Source organism: Haliotis asinina, chromosome 12 (assembly GCF_037392515.1).
Source record: "Haliotis asinina isolate JCU_RB_2024 chromosome 12, JCU_Hal_asi_v2, whole genome shotgun sequence".
NCBI lineage: Eukaryota > Metazoa > Mollusca > Gastropoda > Lepetellida > Haliotidae > Haliotis > Haliotis asinina.
In genome coordinates this window covers 40,459,790-40,482,550 of record NC_090291.1, presented here as the reverse complement: position 1 = coordinate 40,482,550, position 22,761 = coordinate 40,459,790, and the positions used below count along the sequence as shown (strand labels likewise).

Genomic DNA, 22,761 nt, shown 5'->3' with positions numbered 1-22,761 from the left:
GCAGAGTTTGACACAGGTACAGTTTGTAGCTAATGCATGGGTTGGTAAAAAACATGAGAAGTCTCATTCAAATACTTTCTATGAAATCATTTCTAAAGCAGTTTCCTGACTCATGATCCTGGATACATTCTCGCACTATTAATATTCTTAGAGTTGTTCAACATTTAATCCTTTCGCTACATGTGTAAAGCATGTTTGAAATAAAAAAAATTAATTCAGAAAGTTGTACACATTTCTGTTATGATATAAAAAAATGAAGTATTTTGTTTTATTTACAAAACATTTAAGGAAAATTGTAACATGACAAAATAAATACAAAATTGATCAATACAAATGAAACATTAAAAATATTTAAGACACAAATGTAAACATAAATAGAACATCACGAATATGGTATATTTTTAAACTGGGCTGAGTCTTGATAAACAACAGTAATATGGCTATAATCTCATACATTTACACAAAATCTTTCTGAATCTGAAGGTATGTTATTTCAAGATTACACCCTGTCCTTTCACTCCCATTGCTACAACATTCTCTAGTGACACTGACAGTGCTATAACTGTCTTGACAATACATTCCCATAAATATTACAAGAATACATGACTGAGAATGAGAAATCTTAATTAACCTTTGCACAAACTGACGGTTTCAACTGCAAACACCTATCTGACCTTTCTTGGATTTCAGTTGGAAATTTAACAAATTGGGTGTAAATAGTGATAAACTTAAGGTAAACTCAATTTGACTCATCAGCCATTCCTCATCTGCCTATTACACCAGCACCAGAAGGGTTCCAGTTGGATGAGTGATGGAGCATGGCAGGGCGATATGCTGACACCTTGCTTATTAATATACTTCATACAAACCACAGCACCTTTAACATTTCGGTCACCTACATCTTTCCCTCATACATCTTCATCATAATTTATGAGGACAAATGACAAAAGCTCCCAGCAGTCATATTTAAAATCCTCTAAAGATTTTAACAAATTTGTGTTGAATAAGAACTATACATGAAACAAGCCAATGGAATTGTAAGATGTGTCAAAACCAAAAGAACTATTTCCAAATTACACTTGCAACAAAATCACATCCACTGAAGATCTTTTCTTTGTTTAGTACACAAGTGTTTTAAGCAAAAAGTACTTTTATGAATTTATGGACTCCTAATTAATAAATGTGATTGAAATACAGCATGACTGTTAACAAGGTCAAAAGTTCTAGCAATAACACTAATGCCAAAAGTCCAAGATTCAAGGTCTGTACATTTCAATACAATACAGTTATCTTCATTGGCCTCTGAACTCCTGTAAAGTTTGAAAAGTGAAACATATAGCTGGTCAAGTAAACAGTTATTTATACACCGGATAAATCTCTGAAAAGTTCAAGTATGGCATAACTGTTGTGTTGCAGCCAATGAAATCAATATGTAGTAATTTACCTAGAAGAGACAACCACCAACTCCTCAAGAAAGTTTTCAATTACAAAGAGGATGGGCCAAACCACCTCTGTTCACCTATAACAGGTCACCTAGTCCTTTCAGCTTATCAAACTGTGATATATGCCGTGTTCTATCATGGATATTCAATCTATATCTTCAAGATCAAACTAAGATAAAGATATTCCAAAGTGGCCGCCCATTTGTTTATTAGCCCCAAAATAACCCAACAGACCCGAATGACATTCTTTATAAATTTACTCCTTTCAGGATCATAAAATGACTCAATGACTCAAATATCCTTGAAAATAATGAACAGGATGAGTGGGTATTCTCATTTCACATGCCGCAGGCAACGCCATATTCGCTTGAATGGACGACACACAACTCTACATACATATATGCTTTGTCCAACCTACAGAAAGCTACTCACACACCTATACCAATGTTGTTATATATATATATTCGTGTGGGGGTGTGCTTTTAGCTATTAAGAAGTACCAACAATGTATAAGTATACAAACGAAACAATATTGACTGCAGGACTGCAACAAGGAAAAACGTGATAGCTTGAACAAAAGGCAATGGTCATACAGAGGTAGTAATGATCGAAGTTTGAACCTATGACATTGCAAAAAGAATTTATAGAATGAGAGGGCCCACAGTGTGGCAAAATACATTTATGCAGTTATCAAAGTGACTGCTTTTGGAACAGATTTTTTTATCACTATGGAAAAGGTTCACTATCTTATTATTATTTACAGATTATTATTATTATGGGAATATTTGTTGCCAAGATTAAGAAACATGTGCTATGTCTTCACAGAACATCAATATAAACACATTTGATAGCTGGTGGCATAAAATTAATCAATTTTCAATACCCATCACACTTGCAAAAAACAAATTCTCAAAGATGGTGTTTTCTGATGTGTCTCCTTCAGCCATGAGCCAATAGACATGTGGACTTGTCGCAGCCTTGAACTAGAGGAAAGTATATTTTCCCACATTTTTTAACTATCTGTAGCTGTTTGGCTAGGCCTGTCATTTGCTTAAACCAAATTAGTTTCAAACAGTGGAAGCTCTCTACCTCTGAGGATGCCTCTGGATCTCATCAAACCTTTAATTACATACACATGTACAACTTTGTTTGCAACAAGGTCTGATCAATATCGCATGCATTGAAAATTGTCATATAAATATTTTCCATGTGGCATCATCTCCAACCATGATCTTGAAATTTTGGACAATGTGACACTGTCTTATTTATTTTTCGTCAAAATAATTAGAGCTCAACCAAACAGACCTGGTCTAATAAGAGGCTGAATATTTCAACAGTGTCATATTGCCCAGTGAAAATAAGGCTGCATGGAACAAATAAAAATGTAATCATTCACATGAATATGTTCTTTCTTTTCTTTTATTCCTTCACACCAAAACATGCCATGTTAAAATATATGCCCATTTCTGTAGCTTTTAATGCTTTTCCCATTTGTGAGAGTAAATAAATTCTATGACTGGGTTATGTTGAGTAATGGTTTGCCCAGGTCTAAAGCTTCCTTTGACAGTATATTAAAACCTCTAAAATTTAGTGCTAGGGTAAGACCAAGGACATTTTGAACCCATCAGCTGTTGTTTAGATTCATGGTACAAAACCATTCAGTAAGAAATGATTCCTTATAAGTACATCCATGATATATTTCAAAAGTTCTCATACTTAAGCTCAAGATACTCCAATTATATCTGAGGAGCATCTTAACGAGACCCTGGGCGTTGGCCCCTCCAGGCGAGGACAGGAAAACACCCACCCTCAGGTTGTCTGCTAACTATGACATAATCACGAAAGGGCCCTAAACCTCAACTGCTGTAATTGCCTGAGATGTGGAAGGAAGCTGGTCTAACCAGTTATCACAATAAAGTCATACTGAAAGCTAATCGAAACAGTAATTGAAAAAGGAACAATGTGTTTCACACGCAATTGAAATGCCATAGCATTTTCATGATGTAATTGTTTGCCCAGACACTGACATCCTTTTGCTGTCATAGATCATGTATGAGATTCGGTTAAGATTTGGTTTAAAGAGACTGAAAAGAAAAAGTCATCTTACTTTAATCAGAAAAGAGCTGATTCAAATCAAACTGATGTAATGTGTCGAATCATGGTGTCATCAGTAAGAACATATTCACAATCAGTACTACTATTGTGTGATTTGGTATCAAAATTTCTTGGAAATCAGAGTCCTTTTCTATTCAATGTCTGACCACAGAACAGCTAGTTCAAAAGGCAAATGGAAATGTATTAAAGTGTAATTTACATAATTTCAATTCAGATATCTAAATCTATGTGCAAATGAGATTTGAGCAAAAGAGTGCCATACTAACACCAACAACAAAAATCTCGTTCAAAATATGCCCTATGGAGTGCATTGTTTTTAGAGGACACAAGCATTCCTCTTGAAGTATAAGCGGTGTTTAGTTACAAACAATACTAAAACCATCAGAGTGGTATTATTTACTAAATCCTTCTTCTGGTATCTGCTGAGCTGTCTACCATAAATTCTATTTATGACCTATAAATAATATTCGAACCCTAAACGGTTGACCACAGACACCGTTGTCTTTGTGGGGTCTTCGTTCAGACGCGTGCATATATCTCAGATTATGTGTTGGAATGTAGGACACAGGCCGAAATCTAATACCATTATTTGTACCGATCGATATTGGCGGAATGCTGAGTGCCAGAGTTGCAGTCTACGGGATTATGGGGCAAATGTTAGTCGACATTAGCTTGTCACCACATCGATGACTCTGGTACAAAACATATAACATGTCATATTGAAATAAACACGGTTGGATGCTGCAATCAAACTAATACTTACTGTCAGGTGGGCCTTTACCCGATCCTTTGCTTGTTAATGACTGACAGTCAATGAAAACTTCACCATCTTTTGAAAGTCGCAATGCCTGGCTCCCAAACATGTACAAATCCTGATACTTTTCTTGGGGTTGCCCCCTGAGAAAGAATTGGGCACATTGGAAACACACTGCCCATGCCTGTTCTTCATTTATGGCATTGTTAAAACTTTTCACAAGATCCGATAATGAGAAATGATCGCTTCCTATGAGTTTATCCATTGCGGACTTGCCATAGAGCGCCATGACTCTATCATATCGACACCATCCAGCAAGCGAACTTACGCGTGCTCTCTGCCGGTTGCCAGACAGTACAAGGGGCAAGTAACTCTCTCCGCCCAGAGTCAGCCCAACGTTATAGTCTGTTTCACAAAGCTTCATGGACGTCAATCGTTCATATTTTACTTGTTGGCATTCTATAACAATGATGAGATTCGGATAAAATAACGGTTGTCATTTTGTAAAATAAATCTATAAACAGATACTAACAAGTCGTAATGGACTGTTAAATGTATTGGTTAATCTGTTTTATGTAAGCCTCACAACAGTAAAATCATTTACAAAGATAATTAAATGGAAAGACAAATGCGTATGTTGTGCAGGTGTTTCGGAAACATTTATGATTAATCCCACATTTCGCGGTTTCCATAGTAAAATTTATTCATGCTGTGGGGTTAAAAATATGGTTCTCGCTGCTTACCTTATAACACTTGCGTATTTTCATTGAGCCGATTCTAAAATATTGACGATAATTGTTTAAGACAGTAGCATCTCTCCTGCCGTGCATACGTGATAATATGTACTGAAAAAAACTTGTGTTGAAAAAAATATAGCCTCCCCGCGTTCAGGCTGAGCCGTGATATAAGTGTGGCCGGGATACAATCGCCAGACAGATGATATCATATACTTTCAATGTACGTATATATTGAAATAAAATCACACAAGTAAGTACAGCTCAAGATTTCACACTTTCGATAAGAACCCTTTACAAAATATCCATTCAATATTAGAAACCATGACAACATGTACTGTCAGGTTTCCTATCGTGGACACGAGGGAAATGTATATACTATATGTTGGGGTAACCCGGTGATGAGAGTTGTTTATTCAAAACTGCTGTCAAAATGAAACTTCCATTTGTTACTCGCATTTATTTATAGGCATAATTGATTGCTAAAATAGGCGGAATAAAAGAAAGGAGTAAGCACTCACTGAACCATAACCGTTGCCTGTATTTGTGTATCTCCTTGACAACATCTAAAAACGGACAGAGGTCACTTAAGTAAATAAATATTCATAGATGTTCACCCGTGAAAGACAAAAGACGGTTTGGGAATGTACGCTAGTTGATATATAGTATTAAACCATATAATATTGATGTTTATGTCTGTAAAAAGAAGCGAAAACAATTAAGCAAACATTAGCCTTATTTCCTTTGATTTGGCTGGTTATTTCAAATATACCTTCAGCCTGTGTTCAGTGGAATTGGTATTTAAGTTCGTGTAATTCCTTAGTTCTCATTCTATACATTAATTGGATGGATTATTCTTTTAAGTGTGACCTCTTGGTTCGCTAAGAAATTTACATCCATTGGCGTTGTCTTAACTGATACTGCCTCTTAAATATAATCTGTACTTTATTTAATTCTTTACTACTTAAACAAAAAGAAAAGTATGCTGACGATTTCTGAGCCCTCCTTGATACAAAACACCCATATATAGAGCTGTACCACGACCTGTTCTGAATATAACATGTGTTTATCTAATTTAACAACGAAACACTGTCCTATCCATTTTGCTAATGGTTCTCTGGCAAGAAGAATAGTTAAAATATTAAGAAACACGTCTTGTAAAACACTTTTAGTAGGAACATGTTTTCAGAGTTTACAACGACTCGTCGTCGAAATGAATAAAACATATTTGTGCGGTCTTTTGTGGCGGTGTGTTGCCTAGAAGTCAGGTAACAAAGTCCATGGCACAAATCAGTTGAGTGAGTGAGGCAAGTTTTATGTCGCTTTTAGATGGGTGACCATGGTTGTCAGCTCCATTCCTTAGAGTTCCCATAACTCCAGTCCTGTCCCGCAATGAAGCACAGGTGACCTGTGGTCTGACCCCAGGAAAGTGAGTTTGTTCAACAACTGTCTCTGTTCACCCTACAGTGAATGGGTACCCAGTGGGATAAAGTGGGCCATATGACTGTTAACCTTCTAGCTCCTCACGGGCAACATGGGTTAACCGGGGTAAACATGTTTGGGCGCCATGACCATGCGCAACTGCGAGGATATCGACCCTTTATAAATACCCATTAATATTATATTTTAATCAAACTATGAAACCTGCATCTATACACAGAAGGTGTTCCATAAACGAAGACATTTACATAAACAAAGTAACACCCATTAACATCAAATTAAATAAAATCCAAACAACATTAGATTTTTAATTCTCCGTGGACTGCATGTATTTTAAAATCCCCTCCTCTCCTCCAAGGCACGCATTCTACCGTCTAGTTCCGTCCGTGTCTGGGAATGTGAGGGGGCAGATCCCAACGCTGGATAAACCATACCGAACAGAACAAAAAAAAGTATGTCACGTTTGCAGTGGATGAAAAAGTATATTACTCAAACGTAATCTTGTTATGTTACAGTTAAGCACGTTCTAGAAACATGGCTTTACATTCGTGGACAATTAGCATCAAACTCTTTATAGGATAATAGACCGCACTGCGTGCTTCTCGTGATTTTTGTTTTTGTCTGACTTGTATTGTTCTGCTTCTCTCTGTGTAACACTCCATTCTTATGTAATTTGACAACACTGCAAAACAGTACATATTTATCTGGCATTTGACAAAAATGCATCTACATGTACCCATGTTTACGTACATGGCATATCCCTGTTTACTTCTCATCCGAACTAAATTTCTATGTAAAGACAGAGACAGTTACAGTATTTATCTCTTTTTCAAATATGGTTCACAGTTTTGCAGAGGGTCTTTTTGCAGCTAATTCAATATTTCTGCATGGTCAATTTGTATTTTGAAGTCATTCTGATACATCTAACGGATGCAGCTATGTAATAGGTCTATTCTATCCAAGGGATCATTACAATAGTCAATTTTACGACTGTTCTTCACTTTCTTCATAGTCTAGAATATATCGAATTGGTTGTATAAAGTGAGAGATGTTAAAGAACCTAAAGCAGACCATCACCTCGCGTTTTAACTTTACGTGTAGCGCTCGCCCCGGTAGCCTTACCTTAAATTTATCAAAACTAATTTAGACTTTTAAGACTGTTTCAGTCTGGCAACAAACACCCATTTGAAAGTTCATAAAGTACAGTAAGGTAATGCTCACCTAACATGTATGTGGATAGATAATGGAGGGTCGTGTTTGTTGAGTCAAAAGGAGTCACGAGAACCTGTTTCTATGTGATCATGTGCTTAAAAAATACATCCTCAAATAGAATGGGTAAATCACAGTGTCTTTTTTATTTTATTTTTACATTGTTTATACGTAGAGCTACGCATCATAATCAATGATGATACATTTTACACTTTGGTCAGTGCAATGTTGTCCAAACATTTAAAAAAACGACCCGAACAGACACGTGGGATGAGCTATCGTTTTCATATGGTCTCTTTTCATTAATAACTGTTAAACAGTGTGTATAAACACCCAAATATGGGCAAACACGTTACTGAGTACAAAGAAGATATCGTCATCACGCTCTTCGTGTGATTCAACGTTTGAAGTGATTTGAAGAATTTTAGATCTGTCCTGTCTCGGCCATATCGATGAGGTTTTGTTCGTTTTGTTTGTGAGAAATTCTTGAGACGAGGTGTCAAAACGATGTCAGGTCGATTCCACCCTGATAGGAACATTAAGTGCATTGCGTGACGTAACACAGACTATGTCGGTAAGACTGCAAATAGCACGTATTTTGTTTCAGGAAATTCCTAGATTTCATGCAATGGCGAGTTGTAATATCTTATAGCATGGTATATGCATGGATCTTCAAATGCCAAATGCCAGAATGTGTTTTTTAAATAACAACATGTAATTCAGATCCCCTGTTACAGAGGAAGAAATGGAGAAAACTGATAAGATGGGTCTCTCTGAGCATTACTACCTACATATATTAGTTGTCCTTTCATTGACCAGTATCTGACTGTCGAAGCATAGTCATCGGGGAATGTGCACCAGAAGCATGAGGTCAGATAAAAAACATAGTTGAAACATACCAAAAGCTAAATTCGTTACAAAATATACACCGCGAGAGACCACATGCAAATTGGAATAATAGAAATGCCATCGAAATTATGATTGTATTATTCTCATGCGTCATTACAAATAGCTCAGCGTTTGTCTCAGTATGAGATATGTCCCTATGTTATGTCGAGACAAGTCAGTTGAAAGCTCACCAAACCGGAATACGAAATGTGTAAATATATGAACAGTTTGCCAACGTGTCTCAATACTGTTGACGAGAATATTAACTGGATGATGATGGTGATGATGATGATGATGGTGATGATGATGATGATGATGATGATGATGATGATGCAATTGGGATACGGTTATATGCGTCAGCCAGGTCAGCGATCCCGACCACCCGATTCCGTTAGCCATCTCTTACGTAGTAGTAGTAGTGGTAGTAGTGGTGATAGTAGTGATGATAGTAGTAGTAGTAGTGGTGGTGGTGGTGGTAGTAGTAGTAGTAATAGTAGTAGTAGTAGTAGTAGTAGTAGTAGTAGTAGTAGTAGTAGTAGTAGTAGTAGTAGTAGTAGTAGTAGTAGTGGTGGTGGTGGTGGTGGTAGTAGTAGTAGTAGTGGTGGTGGTGGTAGTAGCAGCAGTAGTAGCAGCAGTAGTAGTAGTAGTAGTAGTAGTAGTAGTAGTAGTAGTAGTAGTAGTAGTAGTAGTAGTAGTAGTAGTAGTAGTAGTAGTAGTAGTAGTAGTAGTCTGATCTAAGATTAAACAAGATTTATGTCCAAAACGTCTATTTCACATATTTTATGATAACTCTATACGAGCTAACAATCCGCCTATCGCCAGCACCACAATGTCAAACAGACTCTCAACAACAAAGACATTGTAATACATGTCACTGCAAATTCCATAACTCGATGTTTAAAGTTTTCTTCCGGCATCATGGAATTCATCTCATGGTATAATCTCCCCAAACAGGAAATCAGACCCGTAACGAATATTTTTCTAAGAGGCCTTTACATGTTTTCTCGATGAAGCAAACACACATAACATATCAAGGCGTCGTTGAAGCTGTTGTCGTACATGGCGTCGAAGCAAGCATCGACTCAGCCTATTAATTTAGGGGGATTCGCTTCAGAGTACGTACAAACACTGCGGTTATGGAACTGTGTGAAGAAAGGGGGAATTTGATTAATCTTTAGCGGGGGAAAAGGATATCGATGGGACACACAGGGCTAAAGTGCGATGAAAAGTATGGTTTTGAACTTGTGTTGTTTTCTGCACATTTCTTTATGTTTTTGATTTTTTATTGCACTTGAACTGTCGTAAAAAATAAAAATGACTAATGATTTCTGCCATTTTGTCATTTTCCTGTTATTCCGTGTTATTTTGTATTTGTTATTTGTGGCCAACAACACTATTTTTCAATGACAGACTTTATTCCTATGTGAGGCATATGTACGTGGAAATACAGACTTCTTTGTGATGTAAGCTCCATATGTAATCGTTTGCAAAGACTCATAGGTATATAAATGCATATGGATGAATGAATACATGAATTCAAAATGAATAATGTGTAATGTGCAAACTTCTTGAGTAGCAATTTAGACTTGATGCATAAGCCCGAGTGCATACAAATGCGTAGTAAAATAATGTATGTTATACAAAGTGGCACGGGAGTGATCAAACTTAGGTCTGCCTTGTCTTGAATATCTTTGTAATGAAAATTGCTAAATACAGGTTAATTTTATATCCATTTTTGTTGGCTAGTAGTCCGGTAAATTTATCGAAAAGCGGGATCAGTATAACATTCTTGTAGGTACCTACGTCTGTTCTCCTAATACCTCATACATTTTCGATGAAATGTACCCCGTGTCATTGTTGGGGGATCGATCAAGTAACAAGAGAGGTCCGTGTTATTTTCAATGTACAGAAAAACAGATCAATATTTTCTGGAGTGAACTATTTCATACCTGTATCCACATGTTAAATGCGCTGTTTGCCTTCGGGCATGTGATTAGATAGCCTTTCCATCACGTTTAATTTGCACACATCGAGAAAGATGAAAACACAATTTCTCTGATCTTTCATGTAATATAGAGGGTATTACATGAGTGTCCATTTTGACGGCACGAGTGCCTAAATGTTGGTATTTCCCGAGCGAGGGGGATATGCCGATATTTAGGCAGGAGTGCCGTACACATAAGGGAGGGATTATGATATTCTATTTATTACCGAAGTCTTCAAATTGAGAGAGTTACACCCAAATCTACTTTCAAACATGGAATGGCTACCCTCCTTTGCCGCACGTAAAACGCAAAAGTCATTGAGGAAGCTTGACGTCATAGCATTGTTCATGACGTCACGTCACCATGACAAAGTGATATTTTGCCCTACAGCATCATATGAAAAATATGAACCCCGCTATTTTCACCCTCATAGGTGATGTTGCGAGGTTGAAAATAGCGGGGTTCATATGCTTTTGCATTACGTCACATTGTATTGACGACACTATGCCATACTTGCATGTCCTTGGTAACAGACGTAAAGCGATGCAGGTCACGTGCTAACTACAGTCTCATACAATGCAATTGACTCCGTAGCACCCCGTTTCCTGCTTTGCAATTCCGTCACTCGACTTATGTTTACTCTCTGAATACATACAATTTTGACAGTAACACACTAACCCTTATAAATAAAAAAAGAGTCCCAGGGAGGCCCGAGATTCAGAACCAGGGCCCCGTTTCACAAAACTCTCGTAGCCTAAAATCACGTAAGTTTTCTCGTAGCCATAGTACCTCCTATACTGTAACATAGGAGCTATGGATGCTACGAGAAAAGTTACGAGATCTTAGGCTTACGAGAGTTTTGTGGAACGGGACCCTGGGCAAATCTGGACTTTAGCATTGTAGAGATGGCTTGTCAGTAGGGAAAATAATGTGGTTCAAGGACTATGAAACGGACTACCTTTCGCCCTGAACTATTATAACGATAAAAACACTTGGACACAAACGCCCTTGTACTTTAACTATTATAGTTCAAGCAAGAAAATGCTTGATTTCAATATATACATAGGGGTATAAATATTATTCTTAAACAGAACATCCTTCTTAGGTAGCAGCCTGTTACTCCAGACACTGCACTGCAGTGTACAACAGCTATATAAAGAGAACGCTCATTTTAGTTCGACATAAACGCAGTTCGAAATACTCATTTCGATTGCAATGGGAAGCAGCTAGCCAGGATATAGGAATGTACATAGGAATATTTCTAAAATAATGGGACGGTGGTCATTGATTTTGTACATGACATGTATGGTCACTACTTTGTACATAGATTTTAGGAGGGGAGTAGGGGTGGTCATTCACATAGTAGATGCTTCTTCATAAACAAAAATGGAGCACCTTCAGAACCACTACTTCTCGTGAGGACGTTAGGGTTAGATTAACCCAACCCAGCCCAAGGCTAGCCTAGCCTAGCCCCTAGCTAGTCTGTCTCACTGTCCCTGAACCACATTATTTAACCGTCTTCCAGGCCTTCTCTGCAGTGCTTAAACCCTAAATGAAGCAAGCCTATAGATTTTCTCAGGTTCTGAATCTCTGGTATGCCTGGGGCTCCTTTTCAATTTATATGGGTTAGTTTGTTACTATCAAAATACTATATATTCAGGAACTAAGCATACCCTAACCTAACTCTGATCTTTTACAATTTCGTAAAAGAGTGTTATGATGTGTACTTAAAGATTGTGGTGTTGTATTCTAAAGGCAGGCCGCACCTACCATTCAAACCGAACGTAAAATATCTAGAGAGCAATCAAATATTTATGGGTCGCTTCAAACATTTCCTGCAGTTGTTGACATGACACCCAAAATCATATATCAAACATTATTATATCAGCTGTATGTCGCCATGTCAAAGTTGGAGGAAGCTGTTATCACCACGCGATCTGAAATTACTTACACCACTAAACTATTCAATTGCCAACTTGTTGCATATTTTCATAATTCGTTGTTGAAATATCCAGCTTTTGGATAAACCAGGGAGCACACAAATTCCTAACGTCATACTCATTTTTGTATGACGTTTTCCACACGTTGTGCAAGAGCATGGTGTGAACACCACGTTGGGAAATAACACACACTGGATTATCTATTTATACTAGCATTGCACAACGTTGTTTTGGGGTATTTAGAATCAGCACGTGTTCAGGTCGCTCATAGCAATGGCTGTACGTGCTCAGTTCGAAGGAAATAACGAGATCGGGGTGTTCTCCAAGCTGACAAATGCCTACTGTCTAGTAGGAATTGGGGGCTCTGAAAATTTCTACAGGTGAGAATTTGTAGAATATGAGCAGTTGTGGAATTAGTCAACACTGACCGAAGCGAAAAGTCGAACATTTTGAACTTTAGGTCCCTTGTGTAGAATTAATTGATTCCAGGTAAACTCGTGCTCATGGCTAATCTCAAAATCCCAAATCAACTTTGATTTCCGCAGTAAATGAAGAAGTGACACTAAAGAATAAATTCAAAGATCAAACTTGGGAAATAGATTTACCATAACAAAGATTGAATAAACTCACTTCAGCATTATATTCAGATTTTGCAGGAGGTATTACATCTGATCGTGTATGCACATGCTGAGGAAGCAGTAAATCAGTATATACAAACTATTCTTGGTCTTGTTATATGAGCTGCTTATAAATCCTATACTGGCTAGCGACCAGTTATCGCCAACACATGACTGTAGCACTTGCACAGACAGCTTTACTTGTACTTCTGTAGTATTTCACAGATTGACGCATCCAAAAAACGATTGGTTAAAATTACTGTGAGAATTTTACATTGTACTTGTTACAAATATGAAGGGAAGACGAGACCCAAACACGTCAGGGGTATGTGAGGTGACCATTAGTGTGTTGACTTGAAATTTCATAAACGATTAGAATTCAATGAAAATTATCCAGGCTGTGGTGTGAATGTATGACTTGACAATTCAGTCCATAAAAAGTGCAGATTTTAATTTGTCTGAACATATCCATAATGCCAACATTCAATCATTTATTGACTCAAATTTCCATCTCGTTTTATGGACTCGACAGATACCATGCAGACAATACTGACAAAATATAACTGTCAATTTCACCTTTATCTTTCTGGTTTTCCCCAAGAAAACAAACATTGTGAAAATTGCAAACTACTACTCGAAATGTCAACTTTCATAAGTTCAACCCGGCGGTGACATCTCCATGTTCTCATGAGCTTATATCAGCATCCGTCAACATTCACAGTGTTTTTTTAAACAAATTCCACTTATGAAATTTCTTCAATATGTCAAGGTTTGAAACACATTAGGTTTTTTTACCAAGTTCATGTCAAATTAGGTGAATAACATAAAAAAATCAGAAATGGCGATAATTGGTCTTGTTAGTTGTTGGGAAAGCACAATATACACAACCGCGCTCCCTTATGACCGTGTTTCAAAGAAACACAATCGGCAACTGCTAGAAAGCAGAAAACATTGGTGAATAGCTGATGTATCATCAAGACAAATTTTATTTCATTCTGATAAGAAATAATGGAGCAAATTGTTAAAAACTGCTTAAGAGTAGCGATAACTGGTTGCTAGCCAGTAGACCAGCGGGTTAAAGCTGATTTTCAGTAACCCATACATGTCTTGAAACATGAGCTGACTAACGGGATCAGGGGGTCAGATTTGCTGTCATGTCATTGTATCCCCCATTGCATAGATTGTTGCTCATGCTGTTGATCACTGGATTGTCTGCTCCAGACTCAATTATTTACAGACCACCGCCATACAGCTGGAAAATTGCTGAGTGTGGCATAAAGCTAACTTACAGTTATCCTAAATCTGGCCCCCTAAATCTTTCCTTCAAAGTCCTGTATTTTTCGTTAAGTGATTTATTTTATAAGATTTGGTATAGTAGACAGATTCAGGAATGACAGCTTTTGACTGTCCCTGTGTCTGTATATGTAATTTGGTAGTTAGTGAATTGTTTGTATGCATTTTCATATATACTCCAGTTCCTTGACCATATTATTGTGAATTATAAATAGTCTTGTCTTGACAAACTAATGAATGATTGATGATGTCCTTGTCTGGTGGGGTATGTGTTATGATAACATGATAACATGCAGTCAGCAGATTCAGTCATTCATGTTACATTGTTTGACAGCTACAGGGGAACTTGAGTGACTTCCCCCATGAGATGTCGCAGTCTTAATGCATAAATGTTTTTTCATTTTCAGTGTGTTTGAAGGCGAATTGTCAGAATCAGTTCCTGTCATTCATGCCAGTTTAGCAGGATGCAGAATCATAGGGAGGATGTGTGTAGGTAGGTAAACATGATCTTTCAAGTTTCATAGTCAGAACTGTTATTTTTTTAACAGTTGTATTATTCTTTTTACTCAGTTGTATTACCAGTTGAGATTTCACTGGAATTCTTATCCAACTTCTCAAGTTGTATTTGGACTACCCTTATGGTGTGTTTGATAAAGTATTCCGAGAGAATGGATGACCAGTGCGATGGTCCCTTGTAGTCTGATACGAAAACACATATTTAGGTTTACCTCACCTGTTGCAGTGAATAAAGGAGTCAAAACAAGGACTGGCCACCTCACCAGACTTCATCTTAATTGTGAACATTGTCAAGAGTTACTGAACAGCAAACCTTACGGAAATGCTGTTACCTCATCTGCAGCAACTCACGTTTGTTGTAAGAGGCAACTAACAGAATGGGTGGTCAAGCTTGCTGACATGGTTGATACATGTCATCATATCGCAACTTATGAAGATTGATGCTCATGCTGATGATCACTGGATTGTCTGGTCCAGACTTAAGTATTTATAGACCGCTGCCACATCGGTGGAATATTGCTGAGAGTAGTACTAAACACAATCAAATTAAACAAAACTAACAATCAAACACAAGTATGAAATTTTACGATGTCCACAGGTTTTCCAACATGTTTTACATTCTTCTCAGGCAACAGGCATGGTCTGCTGGTGCCAAATACTACAACAGATCAGGAACTTCAACACATCAGAAACGCTTTACCAGATTCTGTGAAACTTCAGCGTGTGGAAGAGAGGTTATCTGCCCTTGGCAATGTGGCTGCTTGTAATGACTATGTTGCATTAGTCCATCCAGATTTAGATCGGGTATGATATCTTTTGGTGAAAAAAACACCACAATTATGTGTAACTACGGTGTGTGCCCTTTATTCTTTTTGGTTTTGTATCCTCTGAGTCCCATTCCATGCATTATTTTGGAGCAGTGCTCTTGGATCGAGGCACGTGTTTGACATTTCTTTGGTTAAAATACTTGCTCTTTCCCTCTCCCTTCCCAGATGGGCCCTGGATTGATTCACTTGTTGCTCCTTGAATATTGCTGAAAGTAGTGTAAAACTATTCTCATAGTTCTCATATATACTGAAACCAGAACTGACTCAGAAATCTTTGTTATATTTTCATCATTAGACATTATTACCAGAACAAAAACGTTTAAACCTTTGTTTATGTATGTATTTATCAGGAGACTGAAGACATCATCACCGACACTCTGCAGGTGGAAGTGTTTCGTCAAACCCTAGCAGGAAATGTTCTTGTTGGCAGCTATTGTTCCTTTAGCAACCAGGGCGGCTTGGTAAGTTCTTCTTTCAGATCATCTCCATCAGGGGTTCAACATTTTTTTTAAAAGCCAGTTGCTCTTTTTTGTGACATAATCATGATGATGAGATTAAGAAAGAATATATCATCATGGTATTTGGTGTTAATGTTTACTGGACTATTTATCGGAAAGTGATAAATAACCAAGAAGGATAACCCTACTTTATTATCATTGCAAGCATTTTGAGCAGATAAGAAATGAAAAAAAGTTTATTTGCAGTTTGAAACTTTAAGTGGAAATTATCTGATAGCCCATGGACAAGCAAGACACCTTTATTTGATTGTCTGAAATGAAAAGTGACTTGTCCTGGGCATCTGGTGATGGGATTTTTGAACCCCTGTCCATCATAACCTCTGTAAAATATTCATAACCTTCCTTTTGTCACTCAGTGTCTAGTGACACATAATGGCCTGATTTGAAGAACTTGATTTTAACTTGCACAGTGTACATGGTATTCAGAGGACTAGTTTGCACCAGGCGAAATCATGTACCACCGATAAAGTTATCAAAGTGAAAACATCTGCACATTATCTTGTAGCACTCATTACATGACTATGCTAAGCGACACAAAACGTGAAAAAAACACTCCTCATGCAGCAGTGATGTTAATTTTCTGCAAACTGCAAATCGATCAGTTTTGGACCCTGTTTGGTCCTGTGGCCTCCATAACACCAGCTGATTTTCAGCTGAAATCATTTTCACCTATTGCCATCCCTGACACAGAATGTTGGTATAGTGTGCTGAAAAGAGCAAAGAGGTACTTAATGTGTTCAAAGATGGATGCTTTGTGAACTCTAATTTGAAACATGCATTTGATGTATGCTGGCATAGCAATAAGGTTCCATTTTCCAATTCACATTTAAAAAACTGGGCCACTTGCCCATTAATTCATTCCAAACTGTAAAGTAATAATTTCAAAGTACACTGTTCATCATTTCAATACTTTACAGGACCCTTTCATAATCAGAAAACCTCCATGTTCGTAAGTCATGGCAAAACCATCCACCATTTGGTCCATTCGCAGGCAGAATATGCCATCATTACTTAACAAGGCTGTGTGAGGAGGTAATGAATGGACAGAATTCTTGCAGATCATATTGGAAAATTGTGTACATTTTTTCAGGTTCATCCAAAAACCTCAGTAGAAGATCAGGATGAATTGTCTTCACTGTTACAAGTTCCTTTAGTGGTAAGCAAACTACAAAGTTTACATCAATACAGTTGTTGCCTGCCAATTTATATGTTCTTGATCCTCACATTTTGGGCAGTGGGGTAGCCCAGTGGTTAAAGGTCACATGCAACGTAAAACACAACTTTGCAGATTCAGGTACCTTTCGGTATGCACTTACCGAAACAAGTCATAAAAAATGCCAATTCAACCTATAAAGTTGAAAAAAAAACGCGATGAAAAAAAAGCCCGCGAAATCGGAGTTCAAACGCTTCACTAAATTCCCCCCAGCGCTGTGGGGAAAACTGGTTCCAACAGCTGTGCTGCGTTGCATCCATAACGCATGCGCAGTGAATAGGTTCGCGGAGCTTGAAACAGTATGCATGCCCAGCGTCTGAGGTCGTGAGCAGTAGTCTAATCTTGGTTGTGTACACAAACAAGTAAATAATCTACTCGTTACGTAAAAAAAACAGAGAAAGCTCAGTGTCTCGTTTATTCACACCCATATGTCTGTCTGCCTGTCTGCTACAGACAACATGCAATACACAGCTTCAATCATTGACCACGTGCAAGTTGAACTTAACACCTATCAGACTACATGACATAAAGAAAATATGTGACTCGTGCACCCGAGTCCCGTGTCTGCCACATTATGTAATTAGGTACGTGTGATACACATGTCATGTTTTATGTCTGTGGGTTGCAAACAAACTACATTCATTTTTTTCGGATGACTGGATCTGACGGAAACTGGTGCAAACTCTTGTCAGTTTCAAGTCCTGCTTTGTACTTGGACGAATGACAGATTCCAGCCACGCAGTAGTTTACCATCTCTACTGACATGATTTTTGATTGGATCGAGCGCAAATTCAGAGAACATGTATTTTCCAAACCCAACATCTCTATATACATTCTTCATGGATAACGACTTCTTTTAGTGTATATGCATATGATTTTATTTGACAACAGTATATGAATCCATACTGAAACGACGCATCAAGTACACAAAAAGAAGTTGTTATTCATAAAGAATCTTACTTTCTTGTGACTGGCTATACTTCTAAAATGCCCATCAAACAGATCATCTTTCTGTACACACAATGAACCCTCAGCATATCAGCAAATGAAACAGTCGATCGGAAGCCGTCGTTACACTTGAGTGTATATCCACCCGCTATGACTGGGTTCGGTCTCCCGAGGGCTTCGTTTCGGGAGAAGTAAGCCCAAGTACAAAATATTGCACTTTTGAATCGCGATTGTACGCTTATAATTTTGTTTATTTGTTTTTTTAAAAGCAGCAATGTATATTATATGTCATGAATAAGTGATAAATGTGTTTTAATTATGTTTGATTTTTGGGTTGCATGTGACCTTTAAAGCTTTAGCTCATCAGGCCAAAATCCCACATTTGATTCCCCACATGGTTACAGTATGTGAAGTCCATTTCTGGACCGATATATTTGCTGGAATGTTGCTAAAAGTGGCTTAAAACCATACCTGCTTGCTCACTGTTTCTCAGTTTGCTTTTGTCAGGGTTTACTGCAAGTAATATTTCTCTCTTTTTTTTGTCAGCAGAGAAAAGATGCTTTTATTTGTCCAATCTTTTGGCATGGTCCTTGAGAACCAAGAAAAGTCTAAAGTTTATATTTAGCCTGAAAAAAAGGGTTTTGATCAGGTTTAGGGAATGTGGGGTAGTCTGGTGGATAAAACATTGGCTTATCATGCTGAATACCCACATGGATACAGTGCTTGAAGTCCATTTCAATTGTCCCACTGTCAGCAGCATCTTCATCTCATGAGATCTGATAATGTTAAGCCATCAGTGATGTCATCACTTAATGTAGCATTTATTCAGGGTATTTTAACATTATCCTTCCGTTGTTAGTATGGGTCTCTCTCAGTTCATCTCAAATCTACAATGGACAAAGTGCAAGTAAAATCGCTGGCGTCAGATCTGAATGTTTATCATCAGTATATGAACAGCAGAACATGTATCAAGAATAATACTTCATGACTTACATCTGACCCAAACCTTACTTAAATTCGGAACACACCCTCCTCCCTTCACTCCGCTGCTACAAAGTTCCATTTGTGAAAATTAAGAGAGCCTGTACATCCTTTATTCCAAGTACCATACCCCTTTCAAGCAAATGTGACGATATTTAAATCAATGAATATAAACATGTTATGTGTAAATCGTATCTCCCTGTTGTGTCGGGGCAGTGCGATTACCTAGTGGTTATAGCTGAAGACCGAAATCCCCACATGGGTACAATGTGTGAAGCTCATTTGTGGTATCCCCCTTCCATGATGTTGCTGGACTATTGACAAAAACGGCATCAAACCTAACTGTCTGTCTCTGATTTGTCAGTAGTTCTGCTGGTGTAACACAATTTCCTGAAAAGGTAATGAAGTATTATTCTGTTCTGTTCTATATTGCTAAAAATGACAAGAAATCTTACTCACTCAGTGATAAGGTTAAAAATCTACGTATATTATCATCTTGGAGAAGAGAAGAGCTTCACAATCTATTTCCCTCATAAGCCTGGAGCGAAGGACAGTGTAACTATGTTACTATTTTGTTTCCAAGAGCATGATGAGGTGGCTGTTTTAGGTGTAGCATTACAACTTTAGAATCAGGTCCAGAAGTGATCTCATCACACATATTTTTCCAGGCTGGGACAGTCAACAGAGGAAGTGATGTCATTGGAGCTGGCCTAGTTGTCAACGACTGGATTGCTTTCTGCGGTCTCGACACAACAGCAACAGAACTGTCAGTCATAGAGAGTGTGTTTAAACTAGGAGACAACCAGCCATCAGCAGTCGCATCAGGGATGAGGGACGCCTTGTTAGACAGGTGGGTAAATTGTATCAGGGATGAGTGATGCCTTGTTAGACAGGTAGGTGAATTGCATTGCAGATGAGGGGTGGCTTGTTAGACAGGTGAGTAAAATGCATCAGGGATGAGGGATGCCTTGTTAGACAGGTGGGTAAATTTTATCAGGGATGAGTGATGCCTTGTTAGACAGGTAGGTGAATTGCATTGCAGATGAGGGATGGCTTGTTAGACAGGTGAGTAAAATGCATCAGGGATGAGGGACGCCTTGTTAGACAGGTGAGTAAAATGCATCAGGGATGAGGGATGCCTTGTTAGACAGGTGTGTAAAATGCATCAGGGATGCCTTGTTAGACAGTAGGTAAATTGTATCAGGGATTAGGGATACACTGATAGACAGGTATGTTTGTTGTTGGAGTAGGGGTGCATTGACAGATTTGTGTGCAGACCTGCCTAGCTGGCGTATTTTGTACAATGTTTTTATCATTAACTACAATTATATAGCAGATTGTATGCCAATCAAGTTATATTCATCAAAAAATAGTTTCATTTCACAGTGTAGTTCAACTTTTAGTATTAATCATCACTGAGAATGTCCTTAGCTGTCCTTCCAATATTGTTTATCAATGCCATCAACGCACATACCAGAGTCCTACTGATATATTCCGATTGCTAAGAATGGCCACAGCATGGCTGACCAAGCCATTGACACATCCCCTGATTTGAAAATCTAAAAATTATCCTCGATCAAAAGTTTACTGAGAAAAACATTTCCATCCCCAGAATAAGCAGGCCAACTACAGGAGTCAAGTATGTGTATTGCCGTGCAGACATTATTATTGTGCATTCAGGACACATGCTGGGAGGAGCCATACTTTATTCTGAGATAGTACTCTTACACATCAAAATACACTTTTTAGCCACCATGAATACACTTTGAAGGCAAGTGTTGTTGGAAGGTCTGTGTGTGTCTGTTTAATCAATGATTAGGATGCTTTGACATACCAAGGTATCCATTGTATCAGGAATGAGGAACAATTTGATGGACAGGTCTGTCTATTGCATCAGGGATGGGGAATGCTTTGCCAGACAGGAATGGGGGACACCTTGACAGACAGGTGTCCATTGTGTAGCAGGGCGTGGAATCATCCCACAGATGACATCCTTACCTTGTCAGCTTGCTGATAGGGTTAACCTCTTTGGTCATGTGGACAGGGCAACCGACTTAGAATAAGAATATCCGTCGTTCGAATCCTGACACGGGACTCGGAAAGTTTGTGGCCGCTACAATTACTCAGAGATTGGGGGTGTTTTGGTAGTCAGGAGTGTTTTTGTCATGAGGGATGCTTTCATAGACGTGTGTTTATATTATCAGTGATAAATGATGCTTTGGTAGACAGGTGGGTGAAATGCACCTGGGCTGAGGCGTTATGGTTTGCTTACATCGTGAAAAGATATTGATGACATGAAGAATTATAAAGTCAAAATGTTTTCTGTTTCAGTATGACATAACAACAGAGATGTGACAATCAGTGTTCAAATCTCCATCGTCTTAGTGCTACATCTACAGATTTTGTGATGTGTGATGGAAGATTTGCTAAAGACTGAAAACAGCAGCCTGCATTTTGGAGGGGAGATAACTCTTGTGTTACAGGGAGCAACTTTGAGAAAAATCAGACATAACTATCACTGGATTTGAGGTGGGATACATCTCACACGAGTGCTCCTTAGTCTTAGCTTTGATGAAGGCCCAGTTTCATAAATGCATCCAGCAAATAAAAAACATAGTAAATCTCTACTGTTTTACGGGGTTTGTGGCCATGGTAGTAGAAAACCCATTTACTTGTTAACATGAATCAGGTTTACTGTGGTTCAATACATAAATTAACAGAATCACAGAATTATTGTAACGGCAATTAAAACTTGCCTGCATGTTGTAGTGACGATAACCAGTGATTAAAAGAAAATTGAAACCTGATCGTAAAATCAGATTGGAATGCCAGGTTTACTGTCAATCATACCAATCTTGTCAAGTTGTAATTGTTCAGATTTTGATATCAGAATGGAGATGTTTTCAGGAGTTAGAAGGTTACACGTTAAAGTGTACACTCCCCTGATTCAAACACATATTGATTGGAAATTGTTGTTGACATTAGAGGTTGACATGAGAATCAATTTCTTGTGCTCCACTAACATCAAACTTACGTTCCCATCACCATACTTTTACCTTTGTAAATATACATGAATGGTGTGTGACAACATGAAATAAAACCAGAAAGGAAGTTTCATATGTGAATACATTGTGTTATGTTTTCCTGTGAATACAAAACCTTTAGTAGATCTTAGCCATAAATCCTGTAGTTCAGTTGTATGCCATAAAGATCACCTGTCCATTTTTAGACTTTCCACAGAAGTCCATGTCAATTTTAACTAAACATAATCAGTTGTGCTAGAATTAGTATCAAGCTGCTAGGCCTCGTGGGCATACTGGTATTGGGTGGTCAAGCTCGCT

At 38.0% G+C, this 22,761-nt stretch overlaps 2 protein-coding genes across 9 annotated transcripts in view; one reads left to right on the top strand and one right to left on the bottom strand.

The window, feature by feature from the left end:
• Nucleotides 1-4,674, bottom strand: part of LOC137257349 (protein spire homolog 1-like) — a 123,010-nt gene extending 118,336 nt beyond the window's left edge. For all 8 annotated transcript variants that reach the window (XM_067794666.1, XM_067794668.1, XM_067794663.1 and 5 more), the window contains exon 1: nucleotides 4,321-4,674. In XM_067794666.1, the coding sequence (XP_067650767.1) occupies nucleotides 4,321-4,600 (280 nt within the window). In that variant the 5' untranslated portion in view covers nucleotides 4,601-4,674. The remainder of the gene's footprint in view (nucleotides 1-4,320) is intronic.
• A 7,900-nt stretch (nucleotides 4,675-12,574) lies between these two features.
• Nucleotides 12,575-22,541, top strand: LOC137258555 (eukaryotic translation initiation factor 6). The gene is made up of 7 exons (XM_067796263.1): nucleotides 12,575-12,887; nucleotides 14,825-14,910; nucleotides 15,562-15,737; nucleotides 16,111-16,221; nucleotides 17,369-17,434; nucleotides 20,089-20,270; nucleotides 21,752-22,541. Exons 1-7 carry the CDS (start codon nucleotides 12,781-12,783, stop codon nucleotides 21,759-21,761), a joined length of 738 nt encoding a protein of 245 aa, XP_067652364.1. The 5' UTR covers nucleotides 12,575-12,780; the 3' UTR covers nucleotides 21,762-22,541.
• Nucleotides 22,542-22,761: the final 220 nt, after the last annotated feature.